The 20727-nt window shown below is 64.1% G+C and overlaps 4 protein-coding genes and 1 long non-coding RNA gene across 31 annotated transcripts in view; 2 read left to right on the forward strand and 3 right to left on the reverse strand.

Moving 5' to 3' along the window:
• AXIN1 (axin 1) overlaps positions 1–1631 on the forward strand; it is a 57287-nt gene extending 55656 nt beyond the window's left edge. For all 5 annotated transcript variants that reach the window (XM_008539666.2, XM_070567234.1, XM_070567235.1 and 2 more), the window contains one exon: positions 806–1631. In XM_008539666.2, coding sequence (XP_008537888.1) covers positions 806–932 — 127 coding nt within the window. In that variant the 3' untranslated portion in view covers positions 933–1631. The remainder of the gene's footprint in view (positions 1–805) is intronic.
• A 408-nt stretch (positions 1632–2039) lies between these two features.
• On the reverse strand, positions 2040–5274 carry PDIA2 (protein disulfide isomerase family A member 2). The gene is made up of 11 exons (XM_070568887.1): positions 4937–5274; positions 4128–4334; positions 3927–4060; positions 3705–3842; positions 3518–3634; positions 3303–3428; positions 3034–3231; positions 2820–2940; positions 2568–2749; positions 2291–2401; positions 2040–2166 (listed from the first exon to the last, which is right to left on the reverse strand). Exons 1-11 carry the CDS (start codon positions 5151–5153, stop codon positions 2122–2124), a joined length of 1596 nt encoding a protein of 531 aa, XP_070424988.1. The 5' UTR covers positions 5154–5274; the 3' UTR covers positions 2040–2121.
• Positions 5275–5307: 33 nt separating this feature from the next.
• ARHGDIG (Rho GDP dissociation inhibitor gamma) lies at positions 5308–8008 on the reverse strand. Its single transcript, XM_070568888.1, has 6 exons — positions 7805–8008; positions 6535–6714; positions 6257–6340; positions 5943–6019; positions 5803–5866; positions 5308–5714 (listed from the first exon to the last, which is right to left on the reverse strand). The coding sequence occupies exons 1-6, from the start codon at positions 7875–7877 to the stop codon at positions 5515–5517; spliced, it is 678 nt and encodes a 225-aa protein (XP_070424989.1). The 5' UTR covers positions 7878–8008; the 3' UTR covers positions 5308–5514.
• Positions 8009–9835: 1827 nt separating this feature from the next.
• On the forward strand, positions 9836–20545 carry RGS11 (regulator of G protein signaling 11). 23 transcript variants are annotated; one of them, XM_008538394.2, is made up of 17 exons: positions 10229–10374; positions 10765–10861; positions 10940–10990; positions 11175–11281; positions 12007–12058; positions 12178–12236; positions 12417–12493; positions 12626–12707; positions 13916–13984; positions 15068–15097; positions 15174–15235; positions 15353–15466; positions 15554–15669; positions 15782–15869; positions 15950–16088; positions 19287–19369; positions 19468–20545. In XM_008538394.2, exons 1-17 carry the CDS (start codon positions 10312–10314, stop codon positions 19580–19582), a joined length of 1404 nt encoding a protein of 467 aa, XP_008536616.2. In that variant the 5' UTR covers positions 10229–10311; the 3' UTR covers positions 19583–20545. The 23 variants fall into 23 exon arrangements, 20 of the variants coding, with proteins under 20 accessions (XP_008536616.2, XP_008536617.2, XP_008536613.2 ...); XM_008538395.2 differs by having other exon boundaries at positions 15074–15097; XR_011524957.1 differs by having other exon boundaries at positions 9836–10374; positions 10765–10990; positions 13916–13971.
• On the reverse strand, positions 16312–18358 carry LOC139074938 (uncharacterized). The gene is made up of 2 exons (XR_011524959.1): positions 17844–18358; positions 16312–17676 (listed from the first exon to the last, which is right to left on the reverse strand). It is a non-coding gene; the product is annotated as an uncharacterized lncRNA (long non-coding RNA).
• Positions 20546–20727: the final 182 nt, after the last annotated feature.

Here is a 20727-nt window from a genome sequence, read left to right on the forward strand (position 1 = left end):
CACCCGGCTGCTGACGTGGCCCCTCCTGGGTAAGCTGCAGGTGGCCTCGGGCTGCGGGCTGACTCCGGCCCCATTTGACTGAGGCCTCCAGGCTGACTGAGGGGTCTGGAGAGTCTGGAGGGACCCGGTTCAGGGCCCTTTCCCCGAAGGTAGGAATAGATGCCTGAACACAGCAGTCTGTCGGTCCCCGTGCTGGTCTGACCTGGGTTGGCCCTGTTTTCCGCTTCCTGATTCGGCCCATTTTTACTGGTCTGGGAAGCCATGGCCCCCTCTCCAGGGTCCATGCTGTGCTGCTCGGCCCTATGGCCTGAGACCAGCCCTGAGAGGCTCCTGAGTGAGCACTGTAGGAGGAGCAGGGGCAGACGGGGTCTCAGCCGGGGTCTGCCCGTTGGGCATGGGTAGGTGGTTGCCTCTGTCCACCGGGTGGCCGAGAAAGCACCCCTTGGAGATCCTGGCCACTGGGGGAGGGCCCAGTTCCACTGGCTTCCACTTGGGCCTGAGTTGGGGGAACATTACCCCAATGGAGACAATAAGCTCAGCTCTTGGGGAGCAGAAACCCTGTGCCCATCCACTCCTCCCCCATGGCACCCTCGAGTCCAGAGTGGGGACCCCCGCCTGTGGTCACTGTCGGCCCACGGGCAGGCAGGCCCTAGGCAGAACCAGCTCTGTGCCCTGCAGGAGACCCCTGGAGCACGGCCACCAAGCTGCTGTGCGCACGCGGATGATGGGCCGGGGCTGGGGGGGCGGCCCAGGGCGGGGTGCGGGCAGACCCTCATGCCCCGACGCCTCCCTCGCCCCGATGCAGATACTACTTCAAGAAAGTGAGCGATGAGTTCGACTGTGGGGTGGTGTTTGAGGAGGTTCGCGAGGATGAGGCCGTCCTGCCCGTCTTCGAGGAGAAGATCATCGGCAAGGTGGAGAAGGTGGACTGACCGCAGCCTGGCCTCTGCGCCCGGCTGGGCCCTGTCAGGTGGGCGGGGCAGCCACGCTGAGCCACGAAGGGTGCGCATGTCATGTGCTGTCATGTGTGTGCCTGACACACGGCTGCTGGGGAGGCCAGCTGCTGCCCGCCCCCCGCCACCCACCCCTTGGTCCATCTGTCCAGGTGGTGGTCCCTCCGAGTGGTCCCACAGGCTTCCATCCCGCTGCCGACGAGGAGGGAGCCCGTCTGCCCTCCACAGCAATACTCGGAGGGGCCGCCCCAATGACCCACCCCAGCGGCCCTGCTGCTGACCACAGGCTGGCCCACTGGCGCCTCGCCGGGTCACCCCACCACGGGCTCTGCTTCTGCCTCTGGGACTCACCACCACGCCCTGCCCTGGTCGGGACCCGCGAGGCCTCTGTAAACTGTACATGTCACCGAGTGCCTTCAACGCAGCTTGTCTCTTGCCCGCCACTATGGACCTGGCAGCGGAGCGCCGCGGTGCCCTCCCTTCTCCGCCCTCAGGTCCCCAAGCGCCGGCTGTGCGGGACCTAGGTCCCCCTTCCCAAGGGCCCGTGTAAATATGTACATTTCTCAGGCCAGGGCCAGCGGGGGGCTGCCCCGGGCCCGTTTTTCATGCGCTGACTTGTACAATTATCTTTTCAAAGGTACTTGGATAAGAATGAAATAAAACCATTTTTGAACCTTCTCTGCCTGTGGAGGGCACCTGTGTTCAGTGGGTCTGACTGGCAGGCCTGTCATCCTCGACCAGCTCCTGGGGCATGCAGCCTGTCCCCTCTAGCCTGGCCTGGCCATGTGAGCCCTTGTCAGCCCCTGGCGGCGAAGGCGGTCACACCAGCCTCCGAGGGACATGGGGTGGGGTGTCTTGTGCAGCCACGCTCTAGGGCTCCGGAGAGGGTGGGGCTGAAGCCGGCAGCCACGCCAGGTCCCCCTTCCTGTCCAGGTGGGGCCCCAGGCCCAGACCTGAGCCAGGCATCCACCCAGGTGAGCTGGGCGCCCAGGCTGGGTCCATCCAGGATGGAATAGGCCCCAGGAGGCTGAGATTTGGCCAAAGCCAAGGGCCAAGGGGAGCCGTGCTCAGGAACCACGCACATAGTCCAGGACCAAAGTTCTTTATTCATGGCCCACCGCTTCCTTGGGTGCCGGAGCAGACGGTTCCCCCGCGGTGACCTGGGCGGCTACAGCTCCTCCTTGGGCCCTGTGGTGGAATTGGCTGGCGTCTCCTGGAAAGTCACCGAGGCCCAGCTGGAAGCTGCACCCTCTGCCACCCCTGCCCCCGTCAGCCCCACAGCCATGCATCCAGAGGACTTGTCTACAAGCCAGGAAGCGTGGGACAGAGGCACCCACCGGGAAGGGGGCTACGGGCTCCTCGGTGGGCTCCTCTGCAGGCAGCTGGCCCCCGCTGTCCAGGAACTTGGAGAAGGTCTCCAGGTCCCTGGTGCTTTTGTAGTCAATCACCTGAGGGGAGACAGGAGGATCTGGAGGACACACCCACCCTGTCCCACACCCGGGGCACCCTCCCAGGCAGCGCCCTCCAAGGCTGCACCCCATCTCCCGGGCACAGGACAGCCCGAGGAACTCCCAGACCAAACCTCAGACCAAGGGAGACAGGGTCCCGCCTCACCTTCCGCCCGGGCCCTGCGGGGAAGTACTTGAGGGTGGGGAAGCTGTGCACTGCGAAGGCCTCCAGCTCGTTGGCTGTGGCGTCCAGCTCGGCAATGACGATGTCCTCATGATCCTTGTACTTCTCAGCCAGTGCCTCCCACGCGGGGGCCATCTCCTTGCAGTGGGGGCACCAGGGGGCATCTAGGACAGGGCGTGTCAGCAAGGCCAGCAGGGGCCCCCCCCCCGCCCGCCCACTACCTTCTGCACTCACAGAACTTGATAAACACGTTCTTGGTTTCGTCAAAAGCCACCTGCTCGAAATTCTTGCCTACGAGGGTCTTGAGCGGCTGCTGGTCCCAGTCGGGGGGCACCTCCTGGCTCAGGTGGTAGGGCTGTGGGGAACCGGGCCCAGTGCTTCGTTGGGGATCTCTCTCAATTGCTGTTGCTCCCGCCCCCGTCCCTGGCTGGGCAGCCCAGCAGCAGACCTTGACCTGGCCGCTGAGGACTGCATGGCAGAAGGCCGTGATGGTGGCTGCGGTGACCAGCTCCCCGGCCGCAGGCGCGTACTTCTTGGTGGTGTCCATGTCGATGAAGCGCAGGGTGGGGGCCTCCTCGGCCCCGAGACCGAAGTACCGCAGCACGTGGTCGTTGTCGGCACCCACGTCCACCACCACAAACAGCACCTGCCACAGGGAGACCGCGCTGGGCACCCCGCCTCCCTGCTGCCCCGCCCTCCCGCCCCCCCCCCCAGTACCTGCCCCCGGAATGGGGGAGCCGCCTCCCCAAAGCCCGCCAGCAGCTCCTGGTGCGGGGCCAGCGTCTGGTTGATGAACAGCAGCAGGTGGTTGGGAATCTTGGCCGCAAATATCTTAGGGGATGTCTGCAGGGGCAGGCCAGACTCATGGGGACCGGCTCGGGGGCACCCTCCCACTCCCCCACCCCCGCCCCTGCACCTGCAGCCCGACGCACCTGGCTGTTGAACTCCGTGACCAGGTGCATGCTGTGTGTGAGGAGGAAGCGTGACAGATTTCCCTGGTCCAGGCCCAGCTCCTCGTCCACAGGGAAGTCTGCTCGCCCCTCATCAAACTGGACAACACCGGGTGGGTCAGCAGGAGCCATAGCGCCAACCCTGAGCCCTGCCTCGGCCCTGACCCACCTTCTTAAAGAGGACCACGGTGTCCTTGGTGAGGCCAAACTTCTGGAAGAGCTCTGGCTGGTCAGTGAGGCCAAAGGTCATATCCAGGGCATCCTGGGCCAGGGCCAGGAATGCAGCCGCGTCCTCGTCCTGCAGGTCCTGAGAAGCCCAAGCCTGTGAGGCCAGCTGGCGCCACAGGCCCTGCTCCCACGGCCTGGCCCCTGCCCCGTGCCACCAGCTCACCCGGAAGAAGCCGATGACCACTACGTCCTGGGCATCTATCAGTGCTCGGGCGCCTTCCTCGTTCTCCAGCCGTGTGGCGCTGGACCCCACCCGCCGCCTCAGCCACTCAGCGATGCCTTCGGCCTCCCGGGGGCCTGTGGAGAGCCCCCTCAGCATGGGTCCAGCTGCTGCCCCCGCCCCCCACATGCCCACGCCCCGCACCAGTGTACTCCTCCGGGTGCAGGCGGTCCCCGTCACGGAAGAACTTGAGCGTGGGGTACTCGGTCACAGAAAACTCCTCCGTCAGCTCCGGCTCCGCGTGCCCGTCCACCTTGGCCAGCCTGGCTGTGGCCAACTCTGCTGCCAGCAGGGCAGCCGCCTTGCTGTACTCGGGGGCCAGCACCTTGCAGGGCCCACACCATGGGGCGTCTGGTGGACAGGGCCATGAGTGCCCTGGCCTCCGCGGCCCCAGCCACAGCTCCCGCTCCCGCCTGGCCGGAACCGGCAGACCTTGGGGTCAGTCAGGTCTGGAGGGAACAAGCACGACCCGTCCATGCCTTCCTCCTTCAGGGATCCTCCTAAGCCCCAGCCACACTGAGCCCAGCAGCACAGGGCAGCTCCTCAAGGCCCCCAGCTCGGGTGCAGTGGCCAGCAGCCCCCGACAGCGAGTGTCAGGAGGACCCACATGATGCAGCTCCCTGAGGCCAGCTCCTCGGCCACAGGCTGCCCACTGGGGCCTGCTGGCCAGGAATGGCTTTCACACATGTAAAGAGCCACAGAAGGCGCAAGGCCTGAGTGCAGCCTGGGCCTTTACAGAAAGAGTTTGCGAAGGACAAGGACCTTGGTCTCCCCTGCAGCTGTGCCCCTACCTGCTCAGGACCCCCAGGCCCAGCTCAGTCCCACGGCTCTGCCTCAGGTGCCCTCCGACGGATCCCCAGGAGCACAAGGGGGGCCGAGTGACCTCAGAGGAAGCCCCCATGTGCATGGAGTGGGGGATTGAATCCCCAGCCCCGCTGGCCCCGAGCACTCACAGAACTCCACCAGCAAGGCAGGGTGCTCCTGGAGAGCTCGGGCCAGGGTGCGCCGGCTCAGCACCAAGATCCCATTCTCCTCCTCGGTGACCTCCTCCTCGGGGAACTCCTCCTTGAGGAGCTCCTCCGAGGGACCCTCGGGCCCTGGCCCCTGTCCCCATGGGCCTGAGGCCCCAAGCAGCAAAAGCAGCAGCACAAGCAGCAGCTGGCCGTCCATGGCAGTGCCGGGCCCACAGGGCAGGGGCAGATAAGGGGGCCGGGGGCCAAGCTGCAGCCGCCACGTGGCACCCAGGCCCAGTCGCACGGAAGATAAGGCCCCAAGGCTCCCCCCACCCCGAGGGAGGGGAGGCAGACAGAGGCGACACCGAGGGCACAGAGACAGGGCCACGTTTAATAGGGCTGTTCAGGGCACAGTGCCAGGCCCAGGGAGGAGGGGTCCCAGGACAGGGCAGAGGGCATGGAGGGTCTGGTCACTGACAGAGGGGGTGGGGGAGTGCATGGGGGTCCCTGTGCAGTGACAGACAGGCGGGGGAGACAAGGACCCCGAGTGGGAAGACAGCCCCAGGCAGGGGTGGTGCTCAGCTCTCCCAGTCTCGGCAGATTTGGAGGCCCCACTGCCAGGACAGGTGGTCCGTCCTGTCGTCATCGGTGAAGAAGGATGTGACCACGTAGGCACCCCGCACCAGCGCGCCCCGCGGCGCCTCCTCCACCGGAGTTACGAACTCATACTCCTGGGCGCTCGGGCCGTAACTGCCCACCATGTACACGGCCTTGTCCACTGGGGGAGGGCCGGGGCATCAGGGACCGCCCTCTGCCCACCCACCACGCCCCGCAGTCCCCCAGCCGCCCTGTCATGCCGCCCTCACCACGCAGGCCCTGGCGGTAGGTGTGATGCAGACATCTCAGGCCACTGACGATCTCCTTATTGACCTGAGGGACAGAGGGTGTAAGGGTCCCCGGGGGCTGGGCCTGAGGTCGGCTGGCGCCCCGGGGACAGCAGCCTCACCTTGAAGGTGATCTTCACTCTGTAATCCACACCCTCCTTCAGGATGAACACCTGGTTTTTCAGCGCAGCCAGCTCCCCTGCAGGGAAAGTGCGCCTAAGGCGTGACCTCCAGCCACGGCCGAGACCCAGGAGCCCCGTGGTGGGTGGCACTTGTGAGGTCTACAGTGACGGGAGATGGGGCACAGGGGTCTTAAGAATCCATGGCAAGGAGCCCAGGTCTCTATCCCAAAGGTCAGTTTGTAGTCTGCAGCAGGGAGTTCCCTGTGAGGTCCCTGGCCGCGGCTCAGGGTTGCACCTGGCATCCTGAGAGTTACCTGTGAGGTCCATAGTGATGGGCCCTGGAGCCTGCTCGGACATCAGTGTCAGCCTGGTCACCTGCACGTTGGGCAGGCTTGGGTCTGAGGAGAAACCAGGAGTATCTACAGGATGCCCCCCCCCACCCGGGGGCCCCCGCATACCCACCACGGGAGGCAGGGGCCCCCCACCCCACCCTCAACGCCCCCCCACCCTGGGGCCCCCGCATACCCACCACGGGAGGCAGGGGCCCCCCACCCCGCCCTCAAACCCCCGCCCGCCCGGGGTCCCCACATACCCGCCACGGGAGGCAGGGGCCCCAGCAGCGCCTGCTTGTACTTGGCCAGGCTCTGGTCATCTGGGTCCAGCTGCTGGATCTCCAGGAGGCTCTTCCTCCCCGGGGCCCGGTACTCCGGCACGGCCTCGTCGAGCGCCTCGTCTGGTGGCAGCTGCCCCCCCTCCTTGTCGGTCAGGAGGACTGGGGTCCGAGAGGTGCGTGAGCAGCTGTGCCAGCTGCCCCTGGCATTTGCCGGCCCAACTGGAGCCCCCCATGTGGCCAGCTGTACCTCTCACTGCCCAAAGGAACTTAGGAGGAAGCCGGTGGGAGCTCTGAGAGGGAGGGGTGCACGGGGGCTCGGGGAGAGGGGTAGGCCAGGGAGATGCAGAGCAGCACCCACGCCCAAGTGCTTCAGGAGGGCGCTGGTGGCTGGAGAAGGCTCCCAAGAGACAAGAGCCAAGCGCAGCCCTGGAGGCACTGGCTGCCTTCTCCTGGCCCAGCCAGCCAGCCAGGGCTCCTCCCTGACTCCGAGGCCAAAGGTGAGGGGAAAGGAGACCCCAAATCGGGGACAGCCCCGAGGACTGGGCCACCCCTGTAGAGGGAGACTCCCAGGCCTCCCCTGAGCAGAGGCTTAGCCCCCCAGGCTCCCTAGGGTCTCCCAGTGCTCCCTGGCCGCTTCCCATATCCCACAATGCTCTTGGACGCCTCTGGGTCCCCATATCCTGCTCTGGGAATGCGTCTCTGTACACCTGCCCACAGTCCTACGGGTTCCTCCCCAGAATACTCCTGGGGGGGGTTCTCTCTGAAACCCTGGCTGATGCTCTGGGGCCCCCTCCCTGGTGCCTCCAGGGCCAGTCTCCTAGAGCCCCTTCCCAGGGTGCCTTGGGGTAGGGGTCTTTCTAGGCCCCCTCCCATAGTGTCGTGGGACAGTCTTTCTGAGTCTCTGGCCACTGTGCCCCAATTTTCTCAGGGGTCACCATACGCCCTGAAGGGGCCGGAGCCCCACCCAAGGGAGAGGGTATCTCAAGGCAGGTTCTCCAGGGTAGGGGGTTCCCCTGCCGCCCTGGCCTCCCAAACAGACCCGCCCACTCCTGGCTCCTTTCCCGTGAGTGTCTAGCTGGACGAAGCCCCCACCCCTACCAGAGCCCAGCCCGGGGACCGCCCACGAGGTCCCCACGCGCGCCCCCAAAGTTTCCGCGGGGGAGGGGCCCGCCCCGCCCCGGCCCGAACCCCCTCCCCTCCCGCCGAGCCCCCCGCCCACGTGGCCGCCCGGGGCCCGCCGGCCGCTCACCTCGGGCGCACAGCGCCAGCCGGAGCAGCTCCAGCAGCTGCGACCCCAGCTCGCACGCGTCCAGGCCCAGCATGGTGGCCGCGGCCCGGGCGCCGCGGAGCCGCCGAGAGCCGCCGCCGCCCCGCCGCCGCCCGGCTCGGCGCTCAGCCCCGGCGCGACTGCGGTGAGCTCATCCCGGCCGGGAGCGCCCCCCGCGCCCAGCGCCGCGCCCGCGCCGCGCGCCCCCAGCCGCTCCGCGGACCCCGCGCAGCCCGCAGAGACGCGCGTGTCGCCCGCACGGCGCCGGCACCGGTCGTCCCCGCCGCGGGCGCACCCGGACCCCGCACGGCCGCCGCGGACACGGACGCACACGGCCGCGTCACGGTCCCAGCCGCCGCCCGGCCCGCACCCCGCTCTGGCCACTGGGGCCGCCCCACCCAACGGCGCCGCGGGCGTCTGGGGAGTCTCCGGGGAAGCCCCCTGGGCGGGGCGGGTGGGGCTGGGGGCGCCGAGCGGAGCAGGTGCGTGTGTGTCCCCCCTCCCGCGTGTCCCCAGGCCCTCATTACCTGCAGGCAGTGCAGGCTGCACCTGGAGCCCAACAGTCCCCCACCCTCCCCCACCCCGCTCCCGCTGGAGCTCCTGTCTGGGCAGAGGGGACTCCTGGAGTCCGTCCAGCCTTGCGGAGCAGGGGGCTGTGTGTGTCTGCACAGCCTCCTGGCCCCGCACCCCAGAGGTTCGCAGTGTCCACACACAGGGATCCCGGGTCCCACGCACACGGTGAGGTGCAATCAGGAGACACACAGCCATCACTCAAGTGTTTATTGACTGAGCTGTGTCAGTATGGCAGGGTGGGGTCTCTGTTGGCTGTGGGGACCTGGACGATTCCAATGGCCCGTCCTTGGGGAGAAACAGACACTGATCCAAAACAGAACCCCCTGGGTGCAGTGCTGAGAAGGGAGCTTGGAGGGCTGGTCTTGATACCTAAACAAACGTGGGGTGAGTAGCCAGGGGTCAGCCCGCACAGAGAACAAGGGTGAGCTGGACCTTGGGCTGAGGACAGCCGGAGTGAAGGCCGAGGTCTGAGCTGGGGAGGAGGCAGAATGCCAGCCTGAGTCCTTCCACCCCATCCACCCCCACCTTCATTTCTGAGGACGCCCAGGGATCAGACCCACCCTTTCCCAAAGGTGCCCCTGAGTAGGAGGCCAGCAGGCCATGGGTGCCAGAGAGCTGCCCCCCTTGCGGCCCCACCCGCCCACAATCTTTCAAGGCAGGATCCCCCCAGCTGGGGCCCAGGCCCTTCTAGGGCCCCGTCCCTGCTGCCCCTTCCCTGGGACGATGGGTGTCAGTCAAGGAAGCCAGTTGTCCCCAGGCTGGGGACAGCTCCGGCCTCTGGTGGTCTCCAGCCTCTGTGGATGCCCCCCGTCCAGAGGACAGCCAGGCCTGGGGCCAGCCTGACCCGCCTGTGTGGGGGGAGGACTTCACTGGGGGACAGTGCCCTGGCAGAGGTAGGGGCCCCCCAGTGCCCCGGCCGGGACTCCTGCGGGACCTGGCCTTGTGGGCAGTGGAAATAGATTCAGACAGCTATGTCTGAGGCTGCTGGCCAAAGGAAAAACCCCCATCCTGCCCCGCCCCCAGCTCCCCCTGAGTGGGGAGGGGAGGGGAGGGACTCTATCCCTGAAAAGCAGAAATAGACCTGTTTGCACCTCTTAAAAATGTCCCCAGCAAAGGCGGGGGTGGGGGCGAAGCTGTTGGAGGAGAGAAAAAGGGCCAAGATTGAGCCCCCAGCCCTGGGGCGAACCTTGGGGGTGTGGGTGCTTGTTGAGATCCTGCCTCCTCAGTGAAGCCCCTCTCCCACCGTCTAGGGGTATCCTGGATGTGGTCTCTGTCTGCTCCTCCACTGGCCCCACCCAGGCCTCCTGCAGCTGAGGGGAACTGAGCCCGCTGCCACCTTCCCCCAAGCCTCCAAGGGCCCCCATGCAGCACACCTATGCAGCCACAGCGTCACAGCAACCTGGTGGCACACACACAGTCATGTATGGGATCAAACAATTGCAGGGACACACTCCTAGGGCAGTCAGACCCCTCATGTGACCCCACAGCCCCCTCCACTGCTGGTCCCCACATCCTGAGGGTGCTAGGGTGCTGCACGTAGGGTGGGTATGCGGGGCGGGGGGGACAGCAGACCCGAAACCTTTGTCCCCCACCGCAGCCCACCTTCGCCCCGGGGCCCCTCTCCTGGAGACCCTCCCCGCACGGAGCGCCCTCCCTCTCCCGGAGCCCCCTCCTCTCCCAGGTGGGCCCCGATTCCCTCACAAGCCCCCTCGCAAGGTCCCCAGCGAGTCCCTGGGGCAGGGTCTGAGGTTCTCGTGTCGTGGGGGAGACTCCTCGGGCGCCGGCCGGTTCCGCACCCGGAGTGGGCGCTGGGCCGACCCAGGCCGCGCGGCCGCCCAGGGTTAACTGGGGCGGGGCGGGGCGCGGGCGGGCGCGGGGCGGGGCGGCGGGACACCCTCACCCTCCCGGCCGTCGCCATGGCCGCCGGCCCCGCGCCCCCCGGCGGGTGCCCCAGCGCGCAGAGGCCGCATCTGAGCAAGGTGGGTGCCGGGCGGACGTCCCACCGTGCCCCAGGTTCCCGACATCCGAGGGCAGGAGGGGCCGGAGAGGAGTGGGTGCGGGTGCGCGCGAGTGTGGACGCTGCGCGAGCGCGCGAGTGTGGACGCGGGGCTGGGGGCGCTGGCTCTGTGTGGGGCGGAGCGGCGCCGGGCGGGCGGCGGAAACCCCCGAGCTGAGGGTCGCCCCTCGCGTCTGCCCGCTCCCCCAACCCCCGCTCGCGCCTCCACCTCCAGCCGCGGCCTGAAATACCCCATCGCTGCGCGTTAATCCCCTCTGAGCGCCCTGATCCGGGCAGCCTGGCCGGTCCGGGAATCAGGGTCTCGGGTGGGGGAGGCCGGCCAGAGCGGACCCTCAAGGCCCCCTTCGCCCAGATGGAGCGGGTGGTCGTGAGTATGCAAGACCCCGACCAGGGCGTGAAGATGCGGAGCCAGCGCCTGCTCATCACTGTCATCCCCCACGCGGTTGCCGGTGAGGGGCCGCGGAGGCTGGGGTGGGGGGCGAGCGGCCCTGCCTTGGCCTACCCCCACCCCAGTCTCTGCTGTGCAGGCAGCGACATCGTGGAGTGGTTGATCCAGAAGTACTGCATCTCGGAGGAGGGTGAGGGGTCGGCCCGCTGCCCGTCCCTCCCCCCACCCCCCTGGGGGTCGCCCTGCGGATGGCCTGGGCGGGGCATCTCCGGCGCACCCATGTCAGACCAAGCCCAGTGCGCTGGGGAGGGGAGCTTGTGGGGTGGGGGGACCAGCTCGGCTCTCCCCGCTGAGCACTCCCCACGCGCCCCCAGAGGCCCTGCACCTGGGCACCCTCCTCGTGCGCCACGGCTACCTGTACCCACTGCGGGACCCCCTCAGCCTCCTGCTCCAGCCAGACGACACGCCCTACAGGTTCCAGGTCAGGCTCAGCTGGGAGCAGGTGGAACGTCCCCCCCTCCAGCAGCCCAACGAGTGGGGACCCCTGGAAGGGGCAGGGCTGGGGTTGGAGCAGGGTACTGGGTGATTTCACTGCAGGCCTGGTGGTCCAGCCACGCTTCCCCAAATGGGCTGGACTGGAAGGGTCCTTGTGGTAGAGACACCAAGTTAAGGGGCGGGACTTTCAATTTTTCTGGGGCCACAGTAGGGCCCCCATAAAGGGTAGTGCCTGGGGAGGATCCTCCAGGGGTCCTTTGACCCCTGCCCCTGAAGGAGGCTGTGTGGGGCCTGAGTGCAGGAGCCTTCCACCTCACTGTGTCCTCAGTCATGACGGACGCCCCCTCCTGCCCTCCCTGGCCACAAACAGGCACCCAGGCTGGGCCTGCCCTCAGTCCCTGCCCCTCCCTGGCCCCTCAGCACAGGCTGTGACTGCAGTGGGGACTTGGGCTCCTCCCCACCCTGCCCTGGGGCTGCACCTCGGAGCCCGGAGTCAGGGAGGCCATCCCTGCACAGGGCCCCAGGCGTGAGTGGAGCTTGGTTCAAGGTGGAGAGAATGGCCCGGGTCAGTGACCCTCGGGGCCATGGGCGGACAGGCAGATCCTGGCAGCCAGCCCATTCTCCTCCCAAGGGACCTGAGAGGGTGGGGGCAACTCCTGGGGAGGGAAGGCCCAGGAGGTCCCAGACATTCTTGTCCCTGCACTGCACCAGACGCCCTATTTCTGGACGAGCACCCAGTGGCCAGCCGCCGAGCTGGACTATGGTGAGTGGGGAGCGGCAGGCTAGCCTGCACAAGCTCCCAGGACTGGTGGCCTCTGGGTAATGCCAAAGGGAAGGAGGGGCAGAGATTGCTCTTGGCAGCCTGTCCCCCTGTCCTTCCAGCCATCTATCTGGCCAAGAAGAACATCCGAAAGCAAGGAGCATTGGTCGACCATGAGAAGGTGGGCTCCCCGCCAGGCTGAGTCCAACCCTTGGACCTCAAGCCCCACTTGTGGCCCCAGGGCCTCACAGTTTGCCCTGGAGCCCACAGCCCAGGCCCCAGGATAATGCACATGCGCACAACCTCTAAGGCTCAGAGCCGGGCACGGGAGGGGTCACCCACTGAGACCTCGACCCCCCAGGAGCACTACAACCAGCTGCACAGGAAGATCAGCCACACGTGGGACCTGGTAGTGATGCAGGCGAGGGAACAGCTGCGGTGAGGCCCGGCCCTGCAGCCTTGGGACCAGAAGGCACGGCCGGCTTGGCTGCCTGCCCGGGCCCTGGCCTGATGGGGTGGGGGAGGCGCTGTGGTGGGCACGGTGTCCTCCCAACGCCACCTCCCCCCCAGAGCAGCTAAGCAGCGCAGGAAGGGGGACAGGCTGGTCATCGCGTGCCAGGAGCAGACCTTCTGGCTGGTGCACAGACCCCCGGTGAGCCCCGTGTGGGGATGGGGCGGGTTGCGGACGGCAGTGGGGTCCTGCTGGGAGTTGGTGTGTCTTGCTCAAACGCTCACGCAGACCTGTGCTTTGAGCCTGTGGGAAGGACGTGCCTTTTGGGGTCCTGGTGGGTGACGGGAGGTTCTAGTTATGTGGCTCATCCGAACCCAGAGACCACAAGGCCAGGCCTCGCTGCCCCACACTCCCGGACCCCAGGACAAACCAATTTCTCTCCAGGTCTGAGGGAAAGGCACTGGGAAGCAGAATGGGGGTCCTGAGGACCCTTGGGAGGAGGCAAAGTGGAGCCAGAGCATGAGGGACAGAGGTCAGAGGCCAAGAGCTTCTGGTGGGTTCCTGCCTTACCCAGGGCCGTGGTCCTCGTGGGTTGTTTGAGGTCCCCTATTGTGTGGGCCTGTAGAGAGATGAAGTGGGCACAGCCAGGGGTGGCCGGGCAGTCACAGCTACCGTGAATGGAAGCTCCTGTGGGAAAAATCCATGAAAAAAAGTGAGAGGAACCCACAGCCCATCCAGTGTGTGGGGGGCGGGGGGATCTGGGAAAACAACTCGTCGTGCACCTGAGGGCCAGGCAAGAGGGCATAGTGGGCGTGGCCCCAAGGCTGTGCGCATGGCCCGGGGTCAGCCAGGCTGACCATGAGGGGTGGGGGTCCATGTGGAGGGGACCTCAGGGCGAGTGGGCACGAGGCGGCGGTGAGGGAGGGGCCAGCCCGGGGTGTGTGACTGAGGAAGGGGTGGTGGGACGTACGGCTGTGGTGAGGGACTCTCTGGAGAACGTCAGGTTTCTGCTTGAGCAGGCGGCTTGTGGAGGTGAGCTTGGCGGAGGCGAGGAAGAACGGGGAGCTTTGGGGAGAAAGTCAAGGATTTCGCCTGAGTGGCAGAGCCAGGCTGGGGCGAGGTGTGCATGTGGAGCTCAGGGGGCCATGCGCTGGGCGAGGTGCTGGAGAGGAACCTGGAGCCGGCTCTGGGAGGGGAGGTGGCCAGGAGCTGGGAATGGGCGGAGAGGGGACTCAGAGAGGCTCAAGGCTCAGGCTCCTGGGTTCCTCTGAATCTGTTTTCACACTAACGGCATGGCATGTGGCTGCAGAGCTTCGGCATTGGGGGCTAGTGGGGGCAGGAACGTAGCCCCGGGCTGGGTCTCAGCAGCCCACCTCAGCCCCCCACCTCATCTCCTCTCCCCTCTGCAGCCTGGGGTCCCCAGCGTGCTGGAGCAGGGTCCAGAGCGGGGCTCCTGCACAGCCAGGCGAGTGCAGATGGTGAGGGCCCTGCACGCAGCCCCCAGCCCCCCCCAACTCCTGCACCACTGTGGGACTACTTGGGGGCTGCCGTCCATCCTTCTGTCCATCTGTCCATCCAAATGGCAATTGACGCAGCTGCTCCGCTGCATCACTGCCCCGCTCCTGGTCTCCCTCTCCCCTCGCTCAGTCCCCTCTCCCAGCCCCCTGCTAACTCTCGCCTTCTCTCGCCTCCCACCTGCTGCCCTGGGTGCAAGTAAGTGCAATGACTCCGGGCGGGGGGACGGGGGTGCTCTTCCCCAAGACCAGGGCAGCATCAGGGTCCACAGGGAGTTGGAGGGGTGACAAGCAGGGCCATGGGCCTGAGGGACTTGGGCCAGACCAGCCACCTCCCTCCAAGGCCTCTGGTGGCCTCTGGAACCAGAGGGAACTGGACCTGCACAGACATGTCCAAACTTTGTAACAGCAGGGCCCTCTGTTCAAATCCTGTGAAATCTAAAATACGCAACAGGTTCGCCTGGGGCCTTACTGACAAAGCTTCTTCCTAACCTCGAAACCCTAAGCTCACGGTCATAGGTTTATAGTTCCCCCATCATAAAGTCGGTCAAAGAGAACTGAGAAAGACTGAAATCACAGGCCTCCTGAGGGTGCTGTGGCCCTCGCCTCCGCCTGTTCCCGTGTTGGTTGTGAGTGTTGGGAGGGGCCAGTCATTCCGTGGTCACACTCTGTCCCAGAGCCCATGAGCAGACGGCAGGCGGGGTCTGAGCTCTGCACACAATGAGTTAAACTTGGAGATAAGTTAACAAGGCCAGGGGCCCAGCATGAGCCCATAGCAGCATCTCTTGTGCATAGGTTGTTTATATAAAGGATCTAAATACATCTGAAAATATGAAAGAGTGACAATTGGGGAACCTCAAAGCAACTTTGAGAACCTAAGGGCTCCATGGAACATTCTGGAAAATGCCAGACCATAGGCCCCTAGACGTTTCCTGGGAAGTCAGACCCCTCATTGGAGGAGGGGGCTCTGAGGGCTGGGACAGGGGTGGGATGTCAGTCCCCAACAGGGGCCTGCCTCCTGACTGCAGCCCACCCGGCCCTTTCCAGACCAAGAACATGGATTTCTACAGGCGGGAGGTATGTCCTGGGGGCCACTGGGAGGGGAGGGCTGGCCGACCCCTGCGCAGGCCACCTCACAGGTCTCGTGTCCCAGATCGAGTACTGCAGGAAGGCGCTGGGCCGGACCCGGGTGAAGTCCTCAGTCTGCCTCGAGGCGTGAGTGGGATGGGGGGTGGTGGCTGGGGACCCCCAGCCCAGAACCCAGACCCTCCTCCCTGGCCCTCGTCCCCACAGCCCCTCCCTGCCCTGGCCCTGGCCCATCCCCACCCCCAGGTACCTCAAGTTCAGCAGCCAGCACGGGCCGCATGACCCCATCATGTCCGGGTGCCTGCCCAGCAACCCTTGGATCGCAGACAGCGACACCTACTGGGTCGTGAACGCACCCAGGTGAGCCCAGGATGGCCCGTGTCCTCCCCACCTCCCCACCTGCCCCACATTCCTTGTGCTCCTGGCTGACCCCGCCCTCTCCCCCAGCGTGGCTGCGCCCACGAAGCTCCGTGTGGACCGATGGGGCTTCAGTTTCCGGGAGCTCTTGGAAGACCCCGTGGGACGCGCCCATTTCATGGAATTTCTCAGGAAGGAGTTCAGTGGTGAGAAGCTAGAGGCCCTGCTCAAGGTCCCAGGGCGGAACACCCCCGACCCTGTTCCCACCAGCCCTGCCTGCAGCTCGGGGTGGGCCTGACCTGGTGCCTGGACCCCCAGCCGAGAACCTCAGCTTCTGGGAGGCATGCGAGGAGCTGCGCCACGGAGGGCAGGCCCAGGTCCCCGCCCTGGTGGACGCCGTGTACGAGTGAGTGCTGAGTGGCGGGTGCTGGCCGGCGGCCGGCTGGGGTGAAGAGCCTGGACCACCCGGCTGTTCCCCGTACACAGGCAGTTCCTGGCCCCTGGTGCCGCCCGCTGGGTCAACATCGACAGCCACACGATGGAGCGGACCCTGGAGGGGCTGCGCCGGCCCCACCGCTACGTGCTGGACGACGCCCAGCTGCACATCTACATGCTGATGAAGAAGGTAGGCACCCCCTCCCTGTGCCGCCCGGGAGGCTCAGGGGCATCCAGCCCAGGCCAGGCCTCAGTGTCCCCCACCCCCAGAGCAGGGTCAAAGGGCCACCGCCCTGGAGCCCTGTCTATACACTCACGCCCCCAGGGGGCTGCCCTTACTCTGCCCTTTATAGCAGAACAAACTGAGCCTCCGAGGGGCTGCCCCAGGCACGCGCTTAATGAGGGCCCAGCGCTGACTTTAAGAAGCATTTTAATAGGGAACAATTCAGATATACACAAAAATAAAGTGAAATGATGAATCCCCTGGAACCTACTGCCTGGCTTCAAAAATGGTCACCCAGGGCCTGTCCAGACTCACGGTCACTCCTGCCCGCTGCACCCACCCCATGACTTTAGCGCCGTTTCCAGCCTTCCTATCTGCAGGTGTTTCGGGAAGTTCCTCTGAAGGACATGGACCTTCTCCCTTTTCAACTTGACCGCACATGCCAGCATCACATGCTGAACACGAGCAGCTTTCCCTCCACGGCCTCAGTCGGGGTCCTCGCTCCCCAACGGCCTCCCTCCGTGTTCGTTCTTGTTGCCACTGCAAAAACACGCCCCCAGCTTGGTGGCTTAAAGCCATACAGATTTATGCTCTCGCAGTTGTGGAGGCCAGAGGTCTGACACGGTCTCCCTGGGCTAACATCAAGGGGTCTGCAGGGCTGGTTCCTTCTAGAGGTTCCAGGGGAGAATCCGTTTCTGGCCTTTTCCAACTTCGGAAGGCGCCGCATTCGTTGGCTCCCGGCTCCTTCTCCCATCCTCGCAGCCAGCAGAGCACAGCTTCAGATTTCTCTGTCTCTGACGCTCCTGCCTCCCACTTCAACTTATAGGGGCCCCTGTGATCACGCTGAGCCCGGCTGGGTCATCTGGGGTGCCTCCCAACCTCGAGAGGATTAACTTGATCACATCTGCAGAGTCTCTCTGCCTTTTAAGGGACATAGTCACAGCTTCCAGGGCCCAGGGCTTGACATCGCTGGGGGCTTTTATTCTTTATACCACGGCCTAGAAATAGTTCTCTTTCTATTTTCTTTTCAATTTGCTTGAATTTGGATCCAAACGAGGTCCATACGTCAGAATTGATTAAGTCTCTTAAGCCTCTTTTTGAAGTGTCGGTTTCTTCTCTAGATCTTTTTTTTCTGATTTCTGGTTTTGTTTTGGAGGAATTGAGTCCTTTGTCCTGTAGCATTTCCCACCGTCTGGATTTTTGCTGACCACACCCCTGTGGCATCTTGGACGTGTTTCTCTTTGAGGTCTCCCCTATGTTTCTGCAAATCGGTAGTCACATTTAAAGTTTGTCAGATTCATCTTCGGTTTCATTGTTTGTGTCTTTGGTCGGTTTTGTCAAGAATATTTACTGCAGAGACGTGCTTGCTGTGTCTCCATCAGAAGGTCTGAGAGCTCCACCCCTCCTCTCTCTGTGACATATACAGCAACTCACAATCGTGGCTCAGATCCGTGATTTCTTTAGGGTTTGACGTTCTGATCCCATCACGGCTGAGCTGGAAGCTTCCTGTGAGATGCCTCCCTCGCCTGCTCTTTGCTGGCCCAGCGGCCCCATCCTAGAAGAAAAGCAGAATCAGTGCTCGATTCTTTCCTTTTTTACCACTTTTAAAAATAATAAGTGGGACCCCCTCGTATCTGCGAAGGGTGGTCAGTGAGGGTGGGATGTTTTTAATACCCTCATAAATTCACATTTTCACCAGATTTGATGGGTTTTTATTCTTACATGATGTTCAGAGTGCCACGTCTCCGGCCAGCTGGCTCTTGAGTCATTTGATGTGCCCCGCCAGCCCCGGGGGCTTCCTTGCTTTCTCGCATGGTGGCTTGTCCCACAGCACAAATTTGGACGACTCCTGCCCGGACGTAGAGGCAGCAATTTCCACAGAAGCCCTGGCCCTTTTTCCAGGGTGGTGTTTAGACACCTTGACCTGCACTCCAGTTGTGTCATTGAGACTGGGGTGGCCATCGTGCTCAGGCCTTTCAGTGGACAGAAGTGGGACATAGGTGTGTTTTAAATAAAATCTATCCAGAGTTCATCCTAAGACCTGTAATTCAGATCCAGGATTGCCGCTTCCTCAAGTTCCTTGACCTTCCCTCTCTGTCCTCACTCCCCTACCGAAGATCTTTCCATCTGCTTTTCTTGAAGTTCACGCAGGAGCACCGACGAGCAGCACAGCTCTGCCGTTTACAACGCAGTCACAAAAACGGCTTCCTTCTTTCCCTTTTCTGTCCTTGGTGTGTGTCCTACGGGGACGTCTCCACGAACAGCTCCACCATGTGGTTCGGGTGGTGTCACCCACCGGATGCCCAGCTAGACTTGTTCCACTTCACTTTCAGTGTTTGCGGATTACTTATTTATTTATTTTAAGATTTTATTTTTCCTTTTTCTCCCCAAGGGCCCCCGGTACATAGTTGTGTATTTTTAGTTGTGGGTCCTTCTAGCTGTGGCATGTGGGACGTCGCCTCAGCATGGCCTGGTGAGAGGTGCCGTGTCCGCGCCCAGGATCTGAACCAGCGAAACCCTGGGCCCCCGAAGCAGAGCACGCGAACATAACCACTCGGCCATGAGGCCGGTCCCCTTATTTTATTTTTATAATTATGTAAAATATCAACACAGTTTCAAAATCCAGTATACGAAACAAAGTACATTCAAATAAACCTGCTCGTGTCCCTGCCCCTCCATCTTCCCTTCTTCCCACTAATGTTAACAACTTGACTTTTATATTTATTTGTCTTTTAAAAATATGAGCAATTCAGTTCGTAGATTCCCCTTCCTCTTTACTGAACACTATGCAGTTTTCCTCAACCTTGTTTTTTATTTGGCTCCATGTCCTTGCCCTCACTCTGCTGTTACACAGAGAACAGGGGTACGCTGGCTCCCTGTGACAGCTGCTCAGGAGTCCCCTGCTGGAGGGGCCGTGGTCCGTGCTCCAGGCATGGGCACTGGGCTCCTACCCTCCTTTTGCTGGTAAATGGCCCAGCTGGATGGGAGCCCAGGTCTCCCTGAGGCTGTCTGACTTGGTGTGGCAGGTCTGGGACCGCCACCTCCAGCACTGTCCCCTGGGGGACCTGAGGGTTGGAGGAGACCCCAGCAGCGCCAGCTGCACCGCGGGGAAGCTGGCTGAGGCGAGGGGCTCAAGGGGTCAGGGCTGCACACTGTCTCTTGCAGGATTCCTATCCCAGGTTCCTGAAGTCCGACATGTACAGAGGCCTGCTGGCGGAGGCCGTGGTCCCCCCGGAGACCAAGTGGCGGTGAGCCGCGGTGGGGCCCAGCGCCTGGAGCCGGCCAAGCCCACAGCGAGGTGGGCAGGAGGTCGCCGCCCTGCACTCAGGCCCGGTCTTGCCCCCAGGGTGTTCCCGTTCATGCGGAAGCCCAGGCGCTCGAGCCCCAGCCCTGCTCTCCTCGCTTCCATGGAGCCCGCTGCCGCTGCTGGCGGCCCCAGGGGTGGTGACGGGGAGGCCTAGGTGGGCCTGACAGCAGGAGGAGGTGGCCATTCTCAACTCTCATCACTGTCCCCTCGGTCCTGGAAGCTGCTGAGGCCCCGGCACGGTGTCCCCTCGTGCCCAAAGGGCCTGGCCTTGCTGCAGGGCCAGGAGCCTCTCGTGGGCTTCCCACCTTTCCCTTGGGCCCCCCCCCCCCCAGAAGGGACCGGTCCAGGTGCTGGCTCCAAGGGAGGGGCTGTCATTGGCCGAGCTTGGGTCACCTGGAGAACGGGGAGATGGGATGGGCAGACCAGACTGCTGCCACGCGGAGCTCCTGGCGTTCTGTGGTCTTCAGCTGAATGGTACTGGGTGCCCACGCCCATCCCCAGAACCATTAAATGGGCGGCGAATACCTGGGGAGCAAGATGCACACACAGACTGGCGGTTTCCCGCAGGCAGCACTTGCCTGTGGTGAGGACGTGCCGGCCTCAGGGCGAGTTCACCCGCTCCACTCGCCCGCAGGATGCTGATGGGGACCCACAGAGGTGGGGACACACGGAGCTCCCCCAACTCCACTGGGGCCGTGCTCAGCCTTCCGACGAGCACAGAGCCGTGTGCAAAGGCATCGCCCTAGCCTCAGCCGTCACTGCGTGTCTCAGACCTCGTCCTGAAGGTGCACCTCCGTCTGGTCTCCTTGAGGCCGTGGCTTCTCCGCCAGAGTCATACAGAGGTGGCTCCCGTGTCATCACCCCTCTGACAGCCGTCCTGGTTCATGGCCAGGGCGGATCTTTGCCAGGGCTGACAGGTGGAGTCTTTGGGGGAAGAGGTGGTGACACCCATCACCATCTCTCGCGGGGCCCCCAGACGCAGGCTGAAGGTGCAGCCACTCCTCTGGGAGGCAGCTCTGACTGACACAGCTGGGGTGCCACCCTTCCCACAGGGCTGGCCCCCTCCCTCCCTCTCCTGCCCACGCCTGGCACAGAAATAAAAGACCTTCAGCCATCACTCTAGGCCCTGCTGCTGTGGTCCATATTGTGGCGTGAGTGTAGATGTAGGGTGTGTGTGTGCATATGTGTGGGTGTGTGTGCATACGTCTGTGGGGGGTTTGCGTGCGTGTGTGCATGTGTGTGTGGTGTGTGAGCATGTGTGCGTGTGGGGGTGTGTGTGCATGAGGTGTGCAGTGGTGA

The sequence above is a fragment of the Equus przewalskii genome, chromosome 12 (assembly GCF_037783145.1).
Source record: "Equus przewalskii isolate Varuska chromosome 12, EquPr2, whole genome shotgun sequence".
NCBI lineage: Eukaryota > Metazoa > Chordata > Mammalia > Perissodactyla > Equidae > Equus > Equus przewalskii.

Coding starts and splice junctions, on each gene's coding strand:
- RGS11 (XM_008538386.2), top strand. CDS start 10,312: ATGGCCGCCGGCCCCGCGCCCCCCGGCGGGTGCCCCAGCGCGCAGAGG. Junction 10,375..10,764: donor AGAGGCCGCATCTGAGCAAG/GTGGGTGCCGGG, acceptor CCCTTCGCCCAG/ATGGAGCGGGTGGTCGTGAG. Junction 12,059..12,177: donor AGCCGCCGAGCTGGACTATG/GTGAGTGGGGAG, acceptor CTGTCCTTCCAG/CCATCTATCTGGCCAAGAAG.
- ARHGDIG (XM_070568888.1), bottom strand. CDS start 7,877: ATGCTGGGCCTGGACGCGTGCGAGCTGGGGTCGCAGCTGCTGGAGCTG. Junction 5,867..5,942: donor GAGTGAAGATCACCTTCAAG/GTGAGGCTGCTG, acceptor TCTGTCCCTCAG/GTCAATAAGGAGATCGTCAG. Junction 5,715..5,802: donor CTACCGCCAGGGCCTGCGTG/GTGAGGGCGGCA, acceptor GCCCTCCCCCAG/TGGACAAGGCCGTGTACATG.
- PDIA2 (XM_070568887.1), bottom strand. CDS start 5,153: ATGGACGGCCAGCTGCTGCTTGTGCTGCTGCTTTTGCTGCTTGGGGCC. Junction 2,402..2,567: donor CCGCAGGGCCCGGGCGGAAG/GTGAGGCGGGAC, acceptor GTCTCCCCTCAG/GTGATTGACTACAAAAGCAC. Junction 2,167..2,290: donor AGCCCGTAGCCCCCTTCCCG/GTGGGTGCCTCT, acceptor GTGACTTTCCAG/GAGACGCCAGCCAATTCCAC.